Source organism: Tiliqua scincoides, chromosome 1 (assembly GCF_035046505.1).
Source record: "Tiliqua scincoides isolate rTilSci1 chromosome 1, rTilSci1.hap2, whole genome shotgun sequence".
NCBI classification, from domain to species: domain Eukaryota; kingdom Metazoa; phylum Chordata; class Lepidosauria; order Squamata; family Scincidae; genus Tiliqua; species Tiliqua scincoides.
In genome coordinates this window covers 79,133,088-79,149,743 of record NC_089821.1, presented here as the reverse complement: position 1 = coordinate 79,149,743, position 16,656 = coordinate 79,133,088, and the positions used below count along the sequence as shown (strand labels likewise).

General features: G+C 41.9%; 1 protein-coding gene across 7 annotated transcripts in view; it reads left to right on the top strand.

The window, feature by feature from the left end:
- Positions 1–10,019, top strand: part of SEMA5B (semaphorin 5B) — a 443,759-nt gene extending 433,740 nt beyond the window's left edge. For all 7 annotated transcript variants that reach the window (XM_066611786.1, XM_066611789.1, XM_066611780.1 and 4 more), the window contains one exon: positions 5,073–10,019. In XM_066611786.1, coding sequence (XP_066467883.1) covers positions 5,073–5,228 — 156 coding nt within the window. In that variant the 3' untranslated portion in view covers positions 5,229–10,019. The remainder of the gene's footprint in view (positions 1–5,072) is intronic.
- Positions 10,020–16,656: the final 6,637 nt, after the last annotated feature.

Below are 16,656 nucleotides of genomic sequence, written 5' to 3'. Positions count from 1 at the left end.
ATATGCTCCAATCATCATCTGAAGTGCTGATCGAGATGCCTGTGCCATCTGAAGTGCAGCTGAGTGTCCACCAGGAGCAGGCCCTTTTCAGGAGTAGCACCAAATTTGTGAAAGAGCATTTTGTTGGAGACCACCTGACTTATTTGGTGTACTTCAGGTGCCAAGTTTAAAATATGCTTTTCCCACTTGTTTTTGAAGGTGTTTCTGGGGATTGCAATTGGGACGAGTGTTGACACTCCACACTGTAGCCTTCCGTCCATCAGCCCCGTGAGTCAGTTGCAGCTTCTGGCGCAGTCCCCTTGGCGAAAGGGGTATTGGATAACTTGGCCTGTGGTTCAGTAGCCATCCAGAGATAGCAAAATATCAATGCCTGGAGACGAGGAAATGGAGCTTCTGCTTTTTTTTTCCCTTTTCTTAAAGAATAATCATTTCGGATGAAGTTGGTAATCTTAGAAAGAAATCGGTGCACCTTCCAACTGTGAAATGAGAAATAAAACTAGAAAGGCGATGTGATGTTCCAAAGCATTGCTCGACTCCTTAACGTCTTGTTCTTTTGCAGCTGGTCATTTTTACGGCTCCTGAAAATGATCCTCCTTTTTTGGCAAGGCACAGATAGCGAAAGCAGGCTTTTAACCACTTTTCAGTCCCCAGGAGGACTGTGCGGCTGGCCCAGAATTGTGCTTGGAAAGATTTGTCCTTCTGTCCCTTGGAAAACACGAGATGGCAATCTCCTACCTTTTAATTTACTGCTTTTTCAATTCCACTGGCTTCCTCTCTCCCTCCCCCCCCCCATGTGTGGCATGGCAAAAGCAGTGATATCTCTGCCGTCAGAGCTTCTCTTCTGTCTGGGTGACCCTTCTGTTGTGCATGAATTGTGCCTGCAACAGTGATCTGTATAAAGTTCAATCATTGCTCAAAAGCTGATGAATCTTAGAAAAGTGGCACCATCTTAGAAAGTTAGCAACTCTTTCTCTTTGACATCCATCTGTGCACTGTGTGGCTTTGAAAGAAAGATTTGAATTGGAAGCCATCTCCCCACTCCCCCGTTTGTTCCTGGTGAATTTCATGTCTAACACAGACTTTTCCCAACTTCAACCAAGTCTTGCTTAAGACCTTTACTACCTGAGTGGCAAAGCACATGTTTTCAATGAGTAGAGTCTGAGATGGACAGGAATGGTTTGGGTAGGGGCCAGTAAGGGTGTGAGGTGTGCGGGGAGGGGAAACAACAGCATTCTTGTTATTGTATTATCCCGCAGCTCTAAATATCACTTCAAGGGACTCTGAATTTACATAATGCCTGCTAGGAAGCAAAAGCAAAACAGCTCACTGAGGAGGAACAAAAAGGATTTAGCAGTACAGCTTAGCCGAAAGCTATTGGTTCCCTTCCCCTGACCCTCTTTAACTCATTGGGTTGAGTCAGACTGAGCAGTCAGCCATGCTAGGGGGTGTGGCTCTCATGCAGGGAAGATTATACTGGCAGAGCCCGAATGCATCTCTCAGAGTTGTCATTACCGTATGGCAGCAGCGACCCAGGTGGGCTTGTCACATGCATCTTATTTAAGATTGGCAGATACTTCCACTTAAGGTTTGAATGTTTGTCTCTGTCAGGTTAATGTGGACTATTCACTAGCTCAGCATCTTCTGTCGGCTGCTGTGCTGCAGGACGATAAGAGCAGAGAGCCTGTGGCCACTGCTGAGAATCAACAAGGAACATGAGATTTAGGGTACAGCCATTCTTCGAAGAGATCGTCTTGTTAGTTGACCTTCAGGCCAGATATAGCTTTTCAAGGTGTTTCAAGGTGCTGAAGCTGTTTCAGTGGATGTGTTACGATTTGCACACTCATTTGTTTCCCCTGTTGCACTGCTGCATTCAAGGCAAAGACACTTTGCATGTTTTTGCAGTGCTTTTTTGACCAGAGATGGCAGGAAAATGAAATAAATGGTTTAAACCAGGTTTAAATCTGTTGGGTTGGATACAAAGAACCACGAGAGGAAGAAAATGGCTGCTAAACAAGAGGTTTAGAACCTAGGCACTTGAAGGGCCAACTTTTCCCATATGCTCCAATCATCATCTGAAGTGCTGATCGAGATGCCTGTGCCATCTGAAGTGCAGCTGAGTGTCCACCAGGAGCAGGCCCTTTTCAGGAGTAGCACCAAATTTGTGAAAGAGCATTTTGTTGGAGACCACCTGACTTATTTGGTGTACTTCAGGTGCCAAGTTTAAAATATGCTTTTCCCACTTGTTTTTGAAGGTGTTTCTGGGGATTGCAGCTTAAATATATTGCTTGCTAGCTTGAGGAGTCTTTCGCCATTTGCTTGCATCTTGCTTGTGCTGCTGTGATGTTTCTGGTTTGCTTTATTTCATTTGATTATTTTTGTTTTTAAAATGTTGTTTTATCTCATTTTTGTAAGCTACCGTCATTTGCTTTTGAAAGAAAGATAGGGTGTGTGTGCTTCACACACACACACACACACACACACACACACACACACACACACACACACACACATGTACATACGTACATACAGGCATGCACCACTTAATGATGGGGATACATTCTCCAATTTCCATTGTAATGCGATTAGGTCATTAAGTGAACATTCAGTCCAATCTATTGCCTTTGTTGTGTAACAGACACTCCCTGATAGACACTAGGTGGCTGCACAGGCTACTGGAGATAGATTGCCTCTTCTTTATATTAAGTGCCACTCTGTTGTGTAAACAGACCCCCTGCTGCAGGCTATGGGAGACACAATTGCCTCATTAAGAGCCTCTTTGTGCTTTGACTACCATCATATATGCAGCCTGTTGTTAAGGGAACGGTTGTTAAGCAGCACACGCCTATAAATATAAATTAATAGAAGTGAACCAATAAATAAACCTGAAAACACTTGTACAGTGGTTCTCTAGAGCTCTCATGCTTTTGCTTGTGCAAAAAGCTCTCAAGCTGTTGAGCAAGTGGAAGGATCTCTTCATATTTAGCTGCATTCTCCTCACATAACTTTCGAATGCAAGGTGTAAAACAGCCCTTCTGTGAGTAGAAGGCAAAGTGGGGCAGAAGACCTGTGGAAAGAATACTTGTGGCTTCAGACCTCAGAACACTCCTAAGCATGTTTATTTAGAAATAAGTTCTGCTGAGCTACTTCTTAGTAAATGTGCTTAGGGTTGCAGCCTGTTTCCCAGTGCCTGGTGTGACAGGGGATGCCTTTAAAATAATGGTAACTGCACCAACACATCTGATATCAGAGGGTTCCATTGTTCAGGCCCTGTGATGATGGGCTGGGAGCATCTGAGGCACCTGCTTCAACAACATTGCAGACCTAAGCAGTAACCCCCAGAACCCTCTAAGAACAGGATAAAAGTATCATAAACAAATACACTTTTGAAAATAAGCAGTGGGCAGGAGGTCTGGTCTAGAGGGTAGAGCCTCTGTTAGCCCGAAGATAACATCAGAAGGTCGCCAGTTCGAGGACACCGGCAGCTCCCTGAACGGCTAAGAATGGCGAGACCTTGAAGCAGCTGACAAGCCCAGCTGAGTGATTCCACCTGCTCTTGGTGTGAGCAAGAAGTGTCTTGGCTGCCCTCCATATGAGACATGGAGCTGCTTGTCAGCCGGTGTGGGAGAACTGCAGGCCAGAAGTGAGACCAAACCAGGAAGATCCATTCTGAAATGTTGTTGGTTCTTGAAAGAGAGAACCTTTATGATTGTAAAAATCCCCTTGAGGGATTTAGAAATGCCTGCCTATGTAAACTGCCTTGAATAAAGTCAGAGGAGTAATCCGATGACCAGAAAGGCAGTATATAAATACCTAGTTTTTATTATTATTATTCTTTTAAAGAGGGCAAGATACTGCCTGTTTTATTTGTGACAGACAGGAGGAGTGATGCCTTTCTTCACTGTTTGTTGTTTTGAACATGTGATGGATTTGTTTTCCTCACAAGCAATATATTGATACTTCTATGTGAATCTCGTACAACTATAAGAACTCTTCCTAAAGGAAGAGAAAAAATAAAGTTTACATTTCTGCTTACCCATCTTATCAAGGAATGGCTCTTTTGATCAGACAGCCATAGTTTGCTGGTGAAGGATTTGCTAAAATCATCTGGGAGTATTCCAACTGGGTAGGTTTGGGAAATACTGGTGATTCCAGTGTGTTAAAATGAATGAGATTAATCAGCAGGATCATGGATAAAGCATTTGTGGTGGCTTATACCTCCACATATGAGTCTTCACCTCTATGTCCAGTGTGTCTGTTGTTGACAGAGGACTTTTATATAGTATATGAGGAAAGAAAACACCTCAGTTTCTTAGTTGCATGGGTAAACATGAGTTGTTTTTTTATAAATTCAAAAGAAAAGGAAGGAAATACAAATTCCCTACTTAAATTCCAACAGTCGAAAGCACATTTTCATTTCACCTCCATTTTTTCTTCATGTTGTTGACAACTACTTGTAACTTAGTTGCTAATTGTCTTCAGAAACTGTTTTCTTACTCCAATGTGACCGTGCCTTGTTACTTATACTGTAGCTTACAGAAGTGACACACTTAATATCGGGGGGTCCAAACCTGGATATCTACCAGTGGAGATGGAGATCAGGTAAATGTGCACCTGTTCTTCCAAAGCAAAAAGAAATACCCTTTTGGTTCATTGCTACTGGGAGGGAACTGGAGTGAAACAAGTAGAAGGGGGTCAATCTCAATGTGTATAGTTACTCCTCATTAGACCCAGCATGATTACACCATAATGACTGATGACGATGGTAGTGGCCGTCAAATACCATACCACCTTCTAAGCAAATACAGTATGTGTCTCTAAGGCTGGAGACATCCCTGGATATTGGCTGTAGAAGTGGCTTCACTCCTTTCCCCCCAAACACTGGCAGAGCCAGGAGCTGTGGGCACTGCCACAGGAGACCTCTGTAGGAAACTACAACATGGTCACACTGATGCACCTTTGATGGAGGGAAGGTCCTAATAGAAAGAGATGCCATTTTCTAATGGGCTGATTGCAAGTTCTTATAATATGAAAAAGGGACATTTTTCTATAAATCTGTTTTTTTTCCCCTGCAGACACTTAACAAGAACAATTTAATACCAGATGACAGGACCAACTTCTATCCTTTGCAGCAAACAAATGTGTACACAACAACCTATTACCCCAGTACACTGAATAAATATGACTACAGGCCTGAGGCCTCTCCTGGAAGGACCTTTACTAACAGCTGATGATGGACAGATCCTCCAAGAACTGGATTGCTTCCTATATGATTTTTATTTTTTAAATTGAGTTTATGGACCAAATATTGGCCCAGTCTCCAGATGTAAATATTATACAATGGGCCTTTTATTTTCTCTTTTACCAGTGGTCTTACTTTTGAGCAGCACACCTCCTTAAATGGACCTACTGCTTATGGATAATGGATCATCCTGCCAAGAATTTTTGCAGGGTCATCATGAAGAGGTAGCACTTACTACAATGAATGTTTATGGCTGGATATTATCGTTGGTGTCTGATGCCATGAATGTCCAAGGAACCAGTCATGGTGTGCGAAATTGAAAATGAAATGGTACATGGTTACCCAGCACTTCTTCAAAAACTCATTGGAAATATGTGTAAAAGAAATGCCACATTGAGACATATTCTTCACATACTACAGGAGCACAGTGCTATGACTGTCAGCCACACGATCAGCCTTGTGACACATCATGCTGAAAATCTTGGTTTTTATACTTTGGGGTTGATCACATGGCCATCAGAATTTCTTGTGACTTGGAGCAATATATGCAACTTTTGGTGGGAAAGGACCTGTTGAGATTTACAAGGCAGATGAAGGTACTTCACCCAAAAGAAGCATTTTTGAGACATTTCCAGTCGTGATTTTGAGGGAAATGTACTAAGACAGTAAGTGAAGTAAAGGCTTGGGTAGTGAAGCATGGGCTGTATGTATATGGAAGCTGGTTTTATCCCACAGGAGGGAATCTGAAGAGCATTGAACAAGAGCCATGGAATATTCTGAAGAAAGCAAACAAACTTTTCTTCTAACTCTTAAGTAGCCTCTTAAGGAGCTGCGAGATCAGTGACCCTGTTGTCCTTGTTGAAATCACCAAGCTTTGTGCTAATGCTGATATTATTTTTTATAATTTTTTTATTCACTTGAACAAAGATAAATGTTTGAGTTCATAAATTGTCTCTAAAGAATGTCTCCATAGTATAGTCTAACCCAGAAAGCCTTCTGCAGATTCCTTCGTGTCTTCCAGTCAGTACTACATGAAAATATAATGTGCATCATCAGTTGCCAGCATTCTTCAGTTATCTGAGCAAGAAGGGTTAAAAAACACGAACAAAGCTAATCCAGTGACAGTTAAGGGTAACTGGCTTTGTAGCATTATTAAATACTCAATCCAGTTCAGCCTTGAAATGTAATTTTGTGCATGTGTGTGACTGTGTTAGACCAGTGCAGAAGCCATAACGCCTATGGCCAGATGATTGTCTGACATGAATGCCCAGTACACCTCTCATCCATGCTTTCATGGACAATGCCATCCAGAGTGTTTGGCAGTATAACTGATTTTGCGACTGTCATTCAGCAGTCCTAGGTACATGTATGTTTTAATGAACTCCTCCTGGTGCTATGGCTGGAGATTGCTACAGTACAGAGCATGTGATAAGAGGGTGAGCCGGACTCTTCATGAATGGGGAGCCAGAGCTTGTGTTTCTCCACTGTGTCTTCTTTCAGCAAATTACCTATTTGCAGAATATCTGTTTGCAGTTGCAAGCTTGACAGTGCTTCAAGCCACTTGTTATAGAGTTGGGCTCACTGGCAAGCGGCACTGTGCTCATGGCTGTCTTCTTGCTTTTAACACGTCTTCTGGAAGCATAGGCTGGGATGTGGCAGCCGTCAAGGCCGTTAATACAGGCAGAAAATGTAAAATGGCACATGGTTTTGTTGTGTTTTGAATGGGTAGAAGACCTAGTGCCAATACCAACATCTCATGTCCGTGATGCAACCACAAGTCCAAAAAGCACTGATGCCTAACTGAACTGCTTCAGTGGTTGTGGGTGGAGGCACAGGCTAGATTTGTTGGGATGTATAAAGGCGGCCTGCCTTTGGTTTTTTTGTTTAGTTTTGTGTGTTGCTGCTTGTTTCCATAGACTAGTGAGTTGAGCACTTGATGCATCAAATTGCCATAGACTTTCATTCCCCCCCAGGGAGGCTCCCTTGGGTGCATTTGTGCATGCAAAGAGCTTCCATTCATCTCAACAGAGGAAGCAGCTGCATGTGCCAATTGGCTGTTGTTGTACCTTGAAATGATGAGCAAAGCTCCATTTCAACATCAGAGCCTCCCACTCTGGTGTCAGGAAATCTTTATGTTGGGGTAATTGTAAAGCATAGTTTCAGAGACTTTCCAGGGTGGTGCACAACTATGATTCCTTGTGCAAATGTTTAAAACTAGACAGATGAATTAAACCCTCCATTCAGTTTTCTCTTTTATTACTATTTTCCCATAAGGAAAGCCAGATAGACTTTTCGGCTAGATGAAACTGAACTGTAGAATCACTTTCTCTTCTTTAGTTATGCAGCCTCAAATTCTTCCTTCAGATGCCAGGAAGCAGGATAGGTGGGAGATTTTTCGTCAGAAGTTTTTAATCCCATCTTTCCAGGCATCTGAAAGGGAAACATGGGAAGGCTCTCAAAATTATGATTGGCAATTTCCATCATGCAGATGCCATTTCACAGCAAGCAGCGTGGAGTAGGGGGTGGAAAAGGACACCTAAACTTTTATCACTTAATTAGCGTTTGCAGGAGTGTGCAGTTCTTTAAGGTCAATGTTAACGAAAAGTAGAGAGTTGAATTCCTTATGAGTTCTCTAACGGGCAGCAGGTTAATGGCATGGGATACCGTGACATACTTCGATATGCAGGTAATTCAGTGCTTCAGGTACCATTTTGCTAATGTCTATGTTAGCCGAGACTGTTCCTCTAGAGGGATATTTTAAATGCCTGGAATTCCCTCCACTCAGGGTCATACTAATGCATGTGGTTGTGTACTGGAAATGCATTTGGTTCTGCAGTGCTGCTTTTTGTCAACACTGCAGTGTGAAGCTTTTAGGAAGGGAAACAAACCCATCTGAATGTTTGATGAAGCTATTGTTCTGTTCTGAGTAAGATAGCTATATGCAGATACTTGGGGATATGCTTGTGGAAAGGAAGACCATCTGAGGAGCGTCTCACACCTAGCAGTATGCTATACTGCATAGCAAGCAGTTTGTTATATGGCAGTTTATAAGAACAATAAAGCAAAGAAAGGACCATACATGCAAGCTATGGGAGGCATTAGGACTGTGTTCAGAGGTACCATAAAGGGCATCTAGTCCACTTTTTTCCATAAATAGTTGATGAAGGGGATTAAAGCACTCTTGGTTTTATAGCCATTATTTGAGTGGCCTTTGGCAATATCTAAAACATACAGTTGAACAGAGGTGTGGAAAAACAGGAGAATTATTTGATCAGGTTAGGTTGAGCCAAAGGGCAGTGGGAAGAGGGGGAGAGAAAACAGCTAACAGAGAGAATTGGATATTTTCTGAACTGAAGATCAAACAAGGGGAGCTTTGCTGCAGATTGTAGCTTGGTGTAACGGTTTCTTTAGGGGAAAAACGGAAAGGTGGAGCACTGTCTTATCTGAGTAGGATGGCATATTATAGTCTTCAGTACATAAACACAACTCGTGATGTTTAATATAGGAAGTCTGTCAGGATTGTACTTGCCATCATGTAACCACATGACCTCTCTCCTCCAAGACAGCTGCATCATTTGTTTATAGGAAGCAGGTGACTGGGGTGCTTGGCCTTTCACAGGGCAGAGCTGCTGTGACACCACCACTAGAACAAGACCACCTTTGTTGGCAGGAGAGCAATGTGTGCAAACCTGAGAGAGTACACAAGCTCCTGCGAGCGGGCAAACGGGTCCAAGAAGGTTGGAGAACTCATCTGGCTCTTCTTTCACTTTCCTCCTTTGTGCAAATAAGTTCTTGTACTCTTCTGCCCAAGTTGAGTGTGGTCTCCAAAGTGGCCTTCTACCCACACAGTGCCACTAAGGAGAATGTGTCTATGCGATTAAGCATTGGCTCCTGTTTCCAGTAGGACAGAAGAGGCAAGTCTGGGTGAGCTGTTCTGTAGCTAGATTGTATTGAGGCTGTTTTGCCTCCTCTGCCAAACTGCCACTGCAGCAATCTAATCTGCTGAATTTGTTTAGTGGGCTGTTTGAAAGGTATGCCTGGAATCGATTACTGGGAAGCTAATTAAAAACATCCAGCTGCTTAACTTTATGCACAGTCTAACAAACAGAAGGGGAAAGCTCTTTGACAAGCAAACTCTTGGAGAATGCATTAATGTTATTGCCAAGCAGGACGTGCATTTCAGTGGCTCAGCTCCAACATATGAGTTGTACATGTATACTCTGCTGCCTTATTTTTTTAGAGAATAAATTTAGATGAAGTAGGAAGTGGGACTGACTGGCAGCCTTTGGGGTATAATATAGGGTTGTCCTCCTCTTAAGCATTGTAAAATCTAATGTTGAATAAGTTCAGTGAAATTAAACTGGTATTAACTCAGTTTATTAGTCATACCAAAATGTGGGATTTTCTTACACATTCAAAATACAAACGTAAAGCTCAAAGTCCTCTTCATCCAATGGTGTGCGTGTGTGTGTATGATATTTATAGCACATACACCCACCATATGTACGCCACAGTGTCTCAAAATAAATGTGGAACAATAATCACAGCAGTGGGAATTGAGGAAATTGCAAAGAAGAACCCAAAAGAACACACAGCAGCTAAAAAAAACTTGCTTTTTCTTGATTTTGCTGTTTAATGAAATTTGAGAAGAAAGTTGACTTTTGTAGCTAGAACTGTTCATCTGCCCCAGCCCACAAAAATCCATTCCTGTTAAGAATGGCAAAGTAAACAATGTTTGTATTTGCTCATATTTTATGAATAAACAACCCAAATTGACTTAGTATGTCGGTCCTATTGTTTTTAATTATCAGTAGAGTATGTGTGCAAGCAAAAATTAAGCAATTAGTAATAGTAAACAAAACCATTTTGAACAGGGACTCATAACAGAGTTATAATTTTGCTGATGTGTGGCAAACTTTCTGTGTGATTAGTTGATGTTGCAGAAGCTGCAAAATTATGCACAAGTCAATGAGCACCCATTCATTTTAGAGGCAATGGCCACCAAGTCCATCTTGGATTTTTGTTTTCCAAATGGGTTAAGGGTCTATTATAATGAAATGCAAACAGTGGGGTCCTTGTTGAAAAGAACTTTAGAGAGAAGACAGACTAAAGCAGGGGTGTCAAACTCATTTCATCCTGGGGGCCACATTGGATTCATGGCACCTGCTGAGGGCCAAACTCCAAGTGTGGCACCCAGAAGTGACCTGAACACAGGAAGTGATGTCACTTGTGACATCACTTCCTATTTTTTAAAAAGCTGAGACTTCCCCCACGCTCTGCTACCTCACCCCACACCAGACCCCATTCTACCACGAAGCATCCCCTGCCTCACCCCACACAGCCCCAGAACTCCACCAAAGCTCAGGGGGCTGCCCAAAATGACTCTTATCTTTGACACCCTTGGACTAAAGATTGCCAATACAAGTAAGTTGGCAGTAGAGAAACTGATGACTATTTTGTGACATCACCAAGACTTTTGTAACATGAGGGTTTGCGGACTAGAGCCTGCTCCACAGAAGAGGCTTGCCCCCAGTTGGCAGAGGAGCTCTAACAGGCAAAAAAGAATTTCATGCATCTGACATTAGACTTTAAGATGGCATGAGGTGCCTTTTTATTTTTGCTGTAACAGTAACACACATGCACAGCAAGCCCTCTGGAATTTGTCACATGATACTGCAAGGCCCTTTCCTACTTCTGCACTCCACCTTTGGAAATGTCAGAATGCTTACCTAACACTTATCCAGACGTTTTGACAGGATCCAAATTCCTGACCTGCTTCTTAAAACTTCTGGTAACAGGTACTTGGGCTTGGTGTCTGCTACTTTATGCCCGAAAAATGGGGGAAGAGAGACAAGAAACATACTCATTTTGAGGAGTCATTATTCGCCCCCCCCCCCCCAGAAATAGTGTTTCTACCTTACCTGAATGGGTACCTCCATTAGGGCACACACAGAGCACAGTTGTTCCATGAGTGATCTGTTCACTCCAGCAAAGGCAGATTGGGATGCATGTTCCTTTGGCAGGGCAGGGCTGCCATTGGCATTAATAGGATAGGTAACGTGATAATTCTGGGGCTCTGCACAAAGGCTTCTTTTAATGTTAACATATAAGGAACAGTCCAGTTCTAAGCATCAACTTATGTTATCTATAGAGAGATAGTCACCCTACAGCCTACTGTCACCACAGTCCCTCAACTAAACTTGAAGGCAGGTTCAGCAGGGTTTAATCTCAGAAACTCTCTTCAATACAGCCATGGACCAGAGACGTGGGGTGAGCAGGAAGGCAACACATACTCATGCTCCCCGCTTAAGGTCAGTCTCTGAAACACATTCTCTCCCCCCCAACTCCGGAAATAAATGAAGCTGAGTCTCTGGAGTACACATAGTCTCCCCCCCACCCCCTTGTAATTTTTTTCTCTTTAAACTCACCTCTTCTTCCCCTACTCGGAGCTAGGGGGATCTCAGGACAACTCCTGAGTGGGGGAAGAAGAGGTGAGTTTAAAGAGAAAAAAATTACAAGGGGGTGCAAGCCACCAAAACAACTGGGATAACTGGCAGCTCTTCTTATCCCTTCTGTACATGCGTGTGTTTGTGTGTGCATGCATGTGCGTATATGTAGGTACGCACACACGTTGCTTTAAACTGAGCAGAGCAGAGAGGAGCAGCTTCAGAAAGGGAAAGGGTATGTTTTTGAATCTTGCCGGGGGTCCTTCATTTTTCCTGCCGGGCTAGGTGAGGCTCTGCCTCTCTGCCCCACTCTGTCTGCACGTCACTACCATGGACCATGCCCCACTCTGTCTGCACGTCACTACCATGGACCATCTTGAAGAAAGAATGTACAGCATCTTCCTCAGTTCCACTTCACCACAACCAGGCCATTCTCCATTTAAGATTATAATTGAGTACTTACATGGCCCTCTTTTAGCAACTGCAAACTATTACTTTCAAGGCTAGAAGCAAGTTGGAAATTCTCTCCTTTAATCTACACTTGGGCATGTCACCCTCTACAATGGAGCAAATCCACCACTATGAACATAAAAATAAAACACTAGGATCCTTGGTTTTGAAATTTGTAGGGTAAGTTGTTATAAAGATATCACATAACCACATACCTGTGTTTATAGAAGAGCACACTAAGGGGCTCAGGCAGTTGAGTTGCCACTATGAGAAATGTGGACTGGGGTTACCCAGCAGTCAGGAAGTATGTGCCATATATAAGGGCAGTAAAAAGACTTTGCATATTTAAAAAGAAAGCAACCCAGGATGGAAGCCTGACAGCTTTGCAAGGGACTCTCACAGTGTCCAAATGTGTGTGTATTGGAAATGTAATCCAATTCATTTTCAATGAAGATATGCAAGGCACCCCAAATAGGATATGAAGAAGTGAGATAATGCAATTCAGTTTTGCAATTGAAGCAGGGGGGAAATGACTGACCTGTTTCCGTATACAATTATCGGTACAAAACAGAATATATGCCTCATGAAGCAAAATCTGGAAAGCATTTCTTGAACTATGTAGTGAAGGCATATCACCTTTCCTATGCAACTGAATGCAACGATACTGTTTAGAATAAAGGTGATATTGACTGTAACTACTGCCTTTAGACACTGTGAATTTTGGGGCTGGGCTGCTCTGTATTTTTATATACTGTACTATGTAAAGAAGAATTCAGAAATAAAAACCAACAACCTGCTACGCTTGTGAGTTGTTTGTCAAAGAGAGAAAATGAGGAGGTTGGACTAAAGCAAAGGTATATATTATAATGTATTTTCATTTTACTAAGGCAGTTCATTAACACTCATTTCTCCTTGTTCATAGCCCAAATCTTGACACAGAACTGTAATTCCATTTTTAAAAAAATCTCATGAAAGTTAAATGAAATTAGGTTTCATGTAATGAGGTGGACAACCCCTCACAGTACAGAGTCACATAACACTTCTGTCAGGGTAACTTTACCTTATGGAAGAACCACAGGAAATTTCGTCTGACTTCAGTGTGCGTTTACCAACTACTGTAGCACACACACCACAAGGCAGAAGCATCCTCAGCCGGTAACTATAAATGAACCTCCCAAATACTACAAATACTGTATTTGCTAGATAGTCTGGTACCAAAGTAAGAAAGCTGACATTCTGTTCTCCATTAAGTGGTGCTTTGGAGACTACAGACAATAAACGTTGACTAATTGTTGAAGTATTTCCTTAAACTAATGCAAAAGTTTTGATCATACAGAAGTATCAGCATCAAATTATATTCACTTGGTATTATACTCACTCATGCTCATTTGGTGCTCAAAGTTCAGGGGCAAAGATCAGTAAAGGGACATCATAAAACCCTCCTAAGTTTAATAAAACAGTACTGTGGCCTTGAACCTTGGGATTCAAACAGGCCTCCTAAGCTAAAACTGCAAACAGAGCTGATCCTGGGGGTTGCCCATTTGAACTCTTTAGGCTTTCACTGTAGCAAGAAATCAAAGTACCGGAACCTCCAAGGACATTAGCTCTTACTGCACAAAAGCTTATTTATCTGCTGCAAGAACCAGTGATACACGATCAACATTTATAGGATGCAATGCTAGTCCCAGTGGTCCTGAAATAACATCTTTTATCATTGTTACATATCACTATAAAATAGGCCCATCTTGATTGAGGGATGATCGTAGATTCTTACCGGAAAATGTTATAGCCCTTGTCCCATTTATTAATCAAACTAAAGACCATGGAAAGTGACAAGAGTCAGGGACGCTTTAGTTTATGTTCCGATGCAACTGATACTTATATCATGGTCTTATGCTGAAAATTACACCATAATATCATAAAAAATAGATTGGATTTCTAATAACCTGAAACCAGTTACACCTGCATGCATAATGTCTCATTCCTAGTCAATCATAAACTATAATTTTGAGAGTTTTCATATCCGCAAGTGTGCTTCTGGGAATTTATTTTTTAAATGTAGCCCATTAGAATGTAATTGAGAGACACCAGTTCAGTAAAAACAAACTTGGTGTGAAGAAGAAGAGAGCTTTTTCCTTTAGATGCCTTAATACTCTAGGGAAAAAAAAAGTATTGCAATGGGTCTGTTTCGAATCAAGGCATATCTGTCCCCAAGTAAAATGCCCAACATGAACCTGTTGCTAACTGGTCTGTGGTGTAATACTAATTTGCATTTTAAGTCATTAAAATTACAGCCTGTCTTTAGGAAATAACAGGCTTCATTCCTTCTTTTTTCACTGCATTCTGTAACAAACTTCATTATCAAGCAGAACTGCGAAACTTTTGGGGGGAGATCAAAAGTGCATCAATTTCACAACAGGTTTGAAGCATGGCCTGTGTTTATCGCTTACCTACCTCTTTAGCCAGTCTGGCTGTTATCTGGACAGTCACTTTGTTGAAGCTAGACTCATCTAGATCTCAGTAGTGTTCAGACAAGCGTCTCCCAAGAAACTCCATGCTCAGCACCTTCAGTCCCATGACTGAAGAAAGGAAGGAGTTAAGTGTAATGAAACAATAGCTACAACTGATCAAATGAGTTCCAAAACATCAAAAATGAAACTTATCGGATTTCTGAGCAGGTGTGTATATTTTTGCCATATAATGCCACCCCATCTCCTTTATCACATCTGTTTTTTCCTGAACAACTGATAGCTTTCCATTTTTGCATTCCAAACAGGGGTCACCCCCACAAGGTTCAGGTTATATCAAGTCAAATTTACCTTCACTTGCTAGAAGTTCAGGCTCATTGTGTTTATTCCCCATACTCTGTGAATTTGTATGCAGGTGCACCCCCATATCCATGGAGGTTCTGTTCCAGACCTCCCCCGCCCCGCCCCCCATGGATACAATAAATCCATGGATGCTGGGGAAGCCCTCTAAAAGGAAAAATGCAAAAAATAGCTGAGCCTATCTTGGCACAAAACTGCCACATTTTCAGGGCTGCAGGCAATCTTCTAAGCTGCCTGCAGCTTCTTCCTGGTCACTACCTGTATATGCACCCAAGCCCTACAGATTACGACCCAATACTCCCCCTTCTTTAGGCTGGGTGTCTCCAAATGCTTCCTAATTACAGTGGTGTCCCAAGGATTCCTATTGGGAGCACTTACCTGTGAATTAAGCTTCAGGCTGTGCCCAGCAATGTCATTCGTTCCTAAATAAATGAGCAGGAAAGAATAGCAAGCCATGGGTTTGACCGGCTTCGGCAGTCTCTCTGTTGCAGCCCAGATCCTGGCACCAGGAGACAGCACACCTCATGAGCAGGCATATCAGACCAGCACACAGTAGTTTCCACACCTGTTAGCAAGGAATCCAATGACTACCACCTTTCTCTTTTGAGTTACGGCTGTCACCCAATTAGATGATTAATCATATGAATTTTAGCTGATTAAATATAACAAAAAAAAAACAATTATTCAAAACAAGATCAATTTTTCTTGAAACACTCTTGTTTGTAGGTGCATGAAAGTGTCCCAGCAGACATAGGCTTAAGAGGCATTCCCCACTGTATATTGTATCATAACCATAACATGGTTCTGCAGTTGCTATAATTGCTTAATTACAACTAAGTGGTTTAAAACTCTCCTAATTTAAAAAAACAAAACCAGACTTTTTGGTAGACTAAAAAGATGACGCTGACTGAATAAATATTGCACATAAGAGGTTCAAATTGGCTCTGTGCGATTTGGAAATTTGCAGTTCCATTCTACCCAATATAGCTGCTACAATAAAAGAGATCATATGACCAATTTTTATTTTTTATTGTAGCTATCTCTTTGGATCAAAATGACAACTGGTTGTATAACCCCTTGACATTTTCTTGAATATATGCAGTTAAAGCTACCTTTTTGCCACTCCAGGAAACTACTGCCTCTTGACCTTTGTTTAAAAGTATCGATAAGAATAGTTACTCATGATGCATTCAAAATCTTTGTTTTCTTTATTGTTCTATATAATTTCACATAGCTCATTTTCTATTTCATGAGGTGTCATTTGAATTTACTTAATGCAAATGTTTCTTGTTGATGGGCCCAATACACACTGGGGCCCCACTTACCATAAGAGGTCTTGGATAAACAGTGGCCATGCAACTCATCTTGAATCATCATCCTCTTAACAGAAGGCACCATCTGTTTGTACTTGAGACCAGTGAACAAAATAAATGGGTTGCAACATAATGTTCTTGGATGGGATCATCAACATTTTGATAAATCTCAGCTCTAGCAATGAGCCATTTGATAAGAACAGGTTCATGGCAAATTCCATGGCTTAATCACATTAAGAATGGGTTTGTGAACTCTGGTGGGAAAGCATCCCGAAGGAGGATAATTTCTTAATGCTCTGTCATCCTCTAGTGGTGGTTGGGCACCTGACACATGTAAGTTCAAAATCAGACGGTGCTCCCAGCCAGTTCTCCCACCTTAC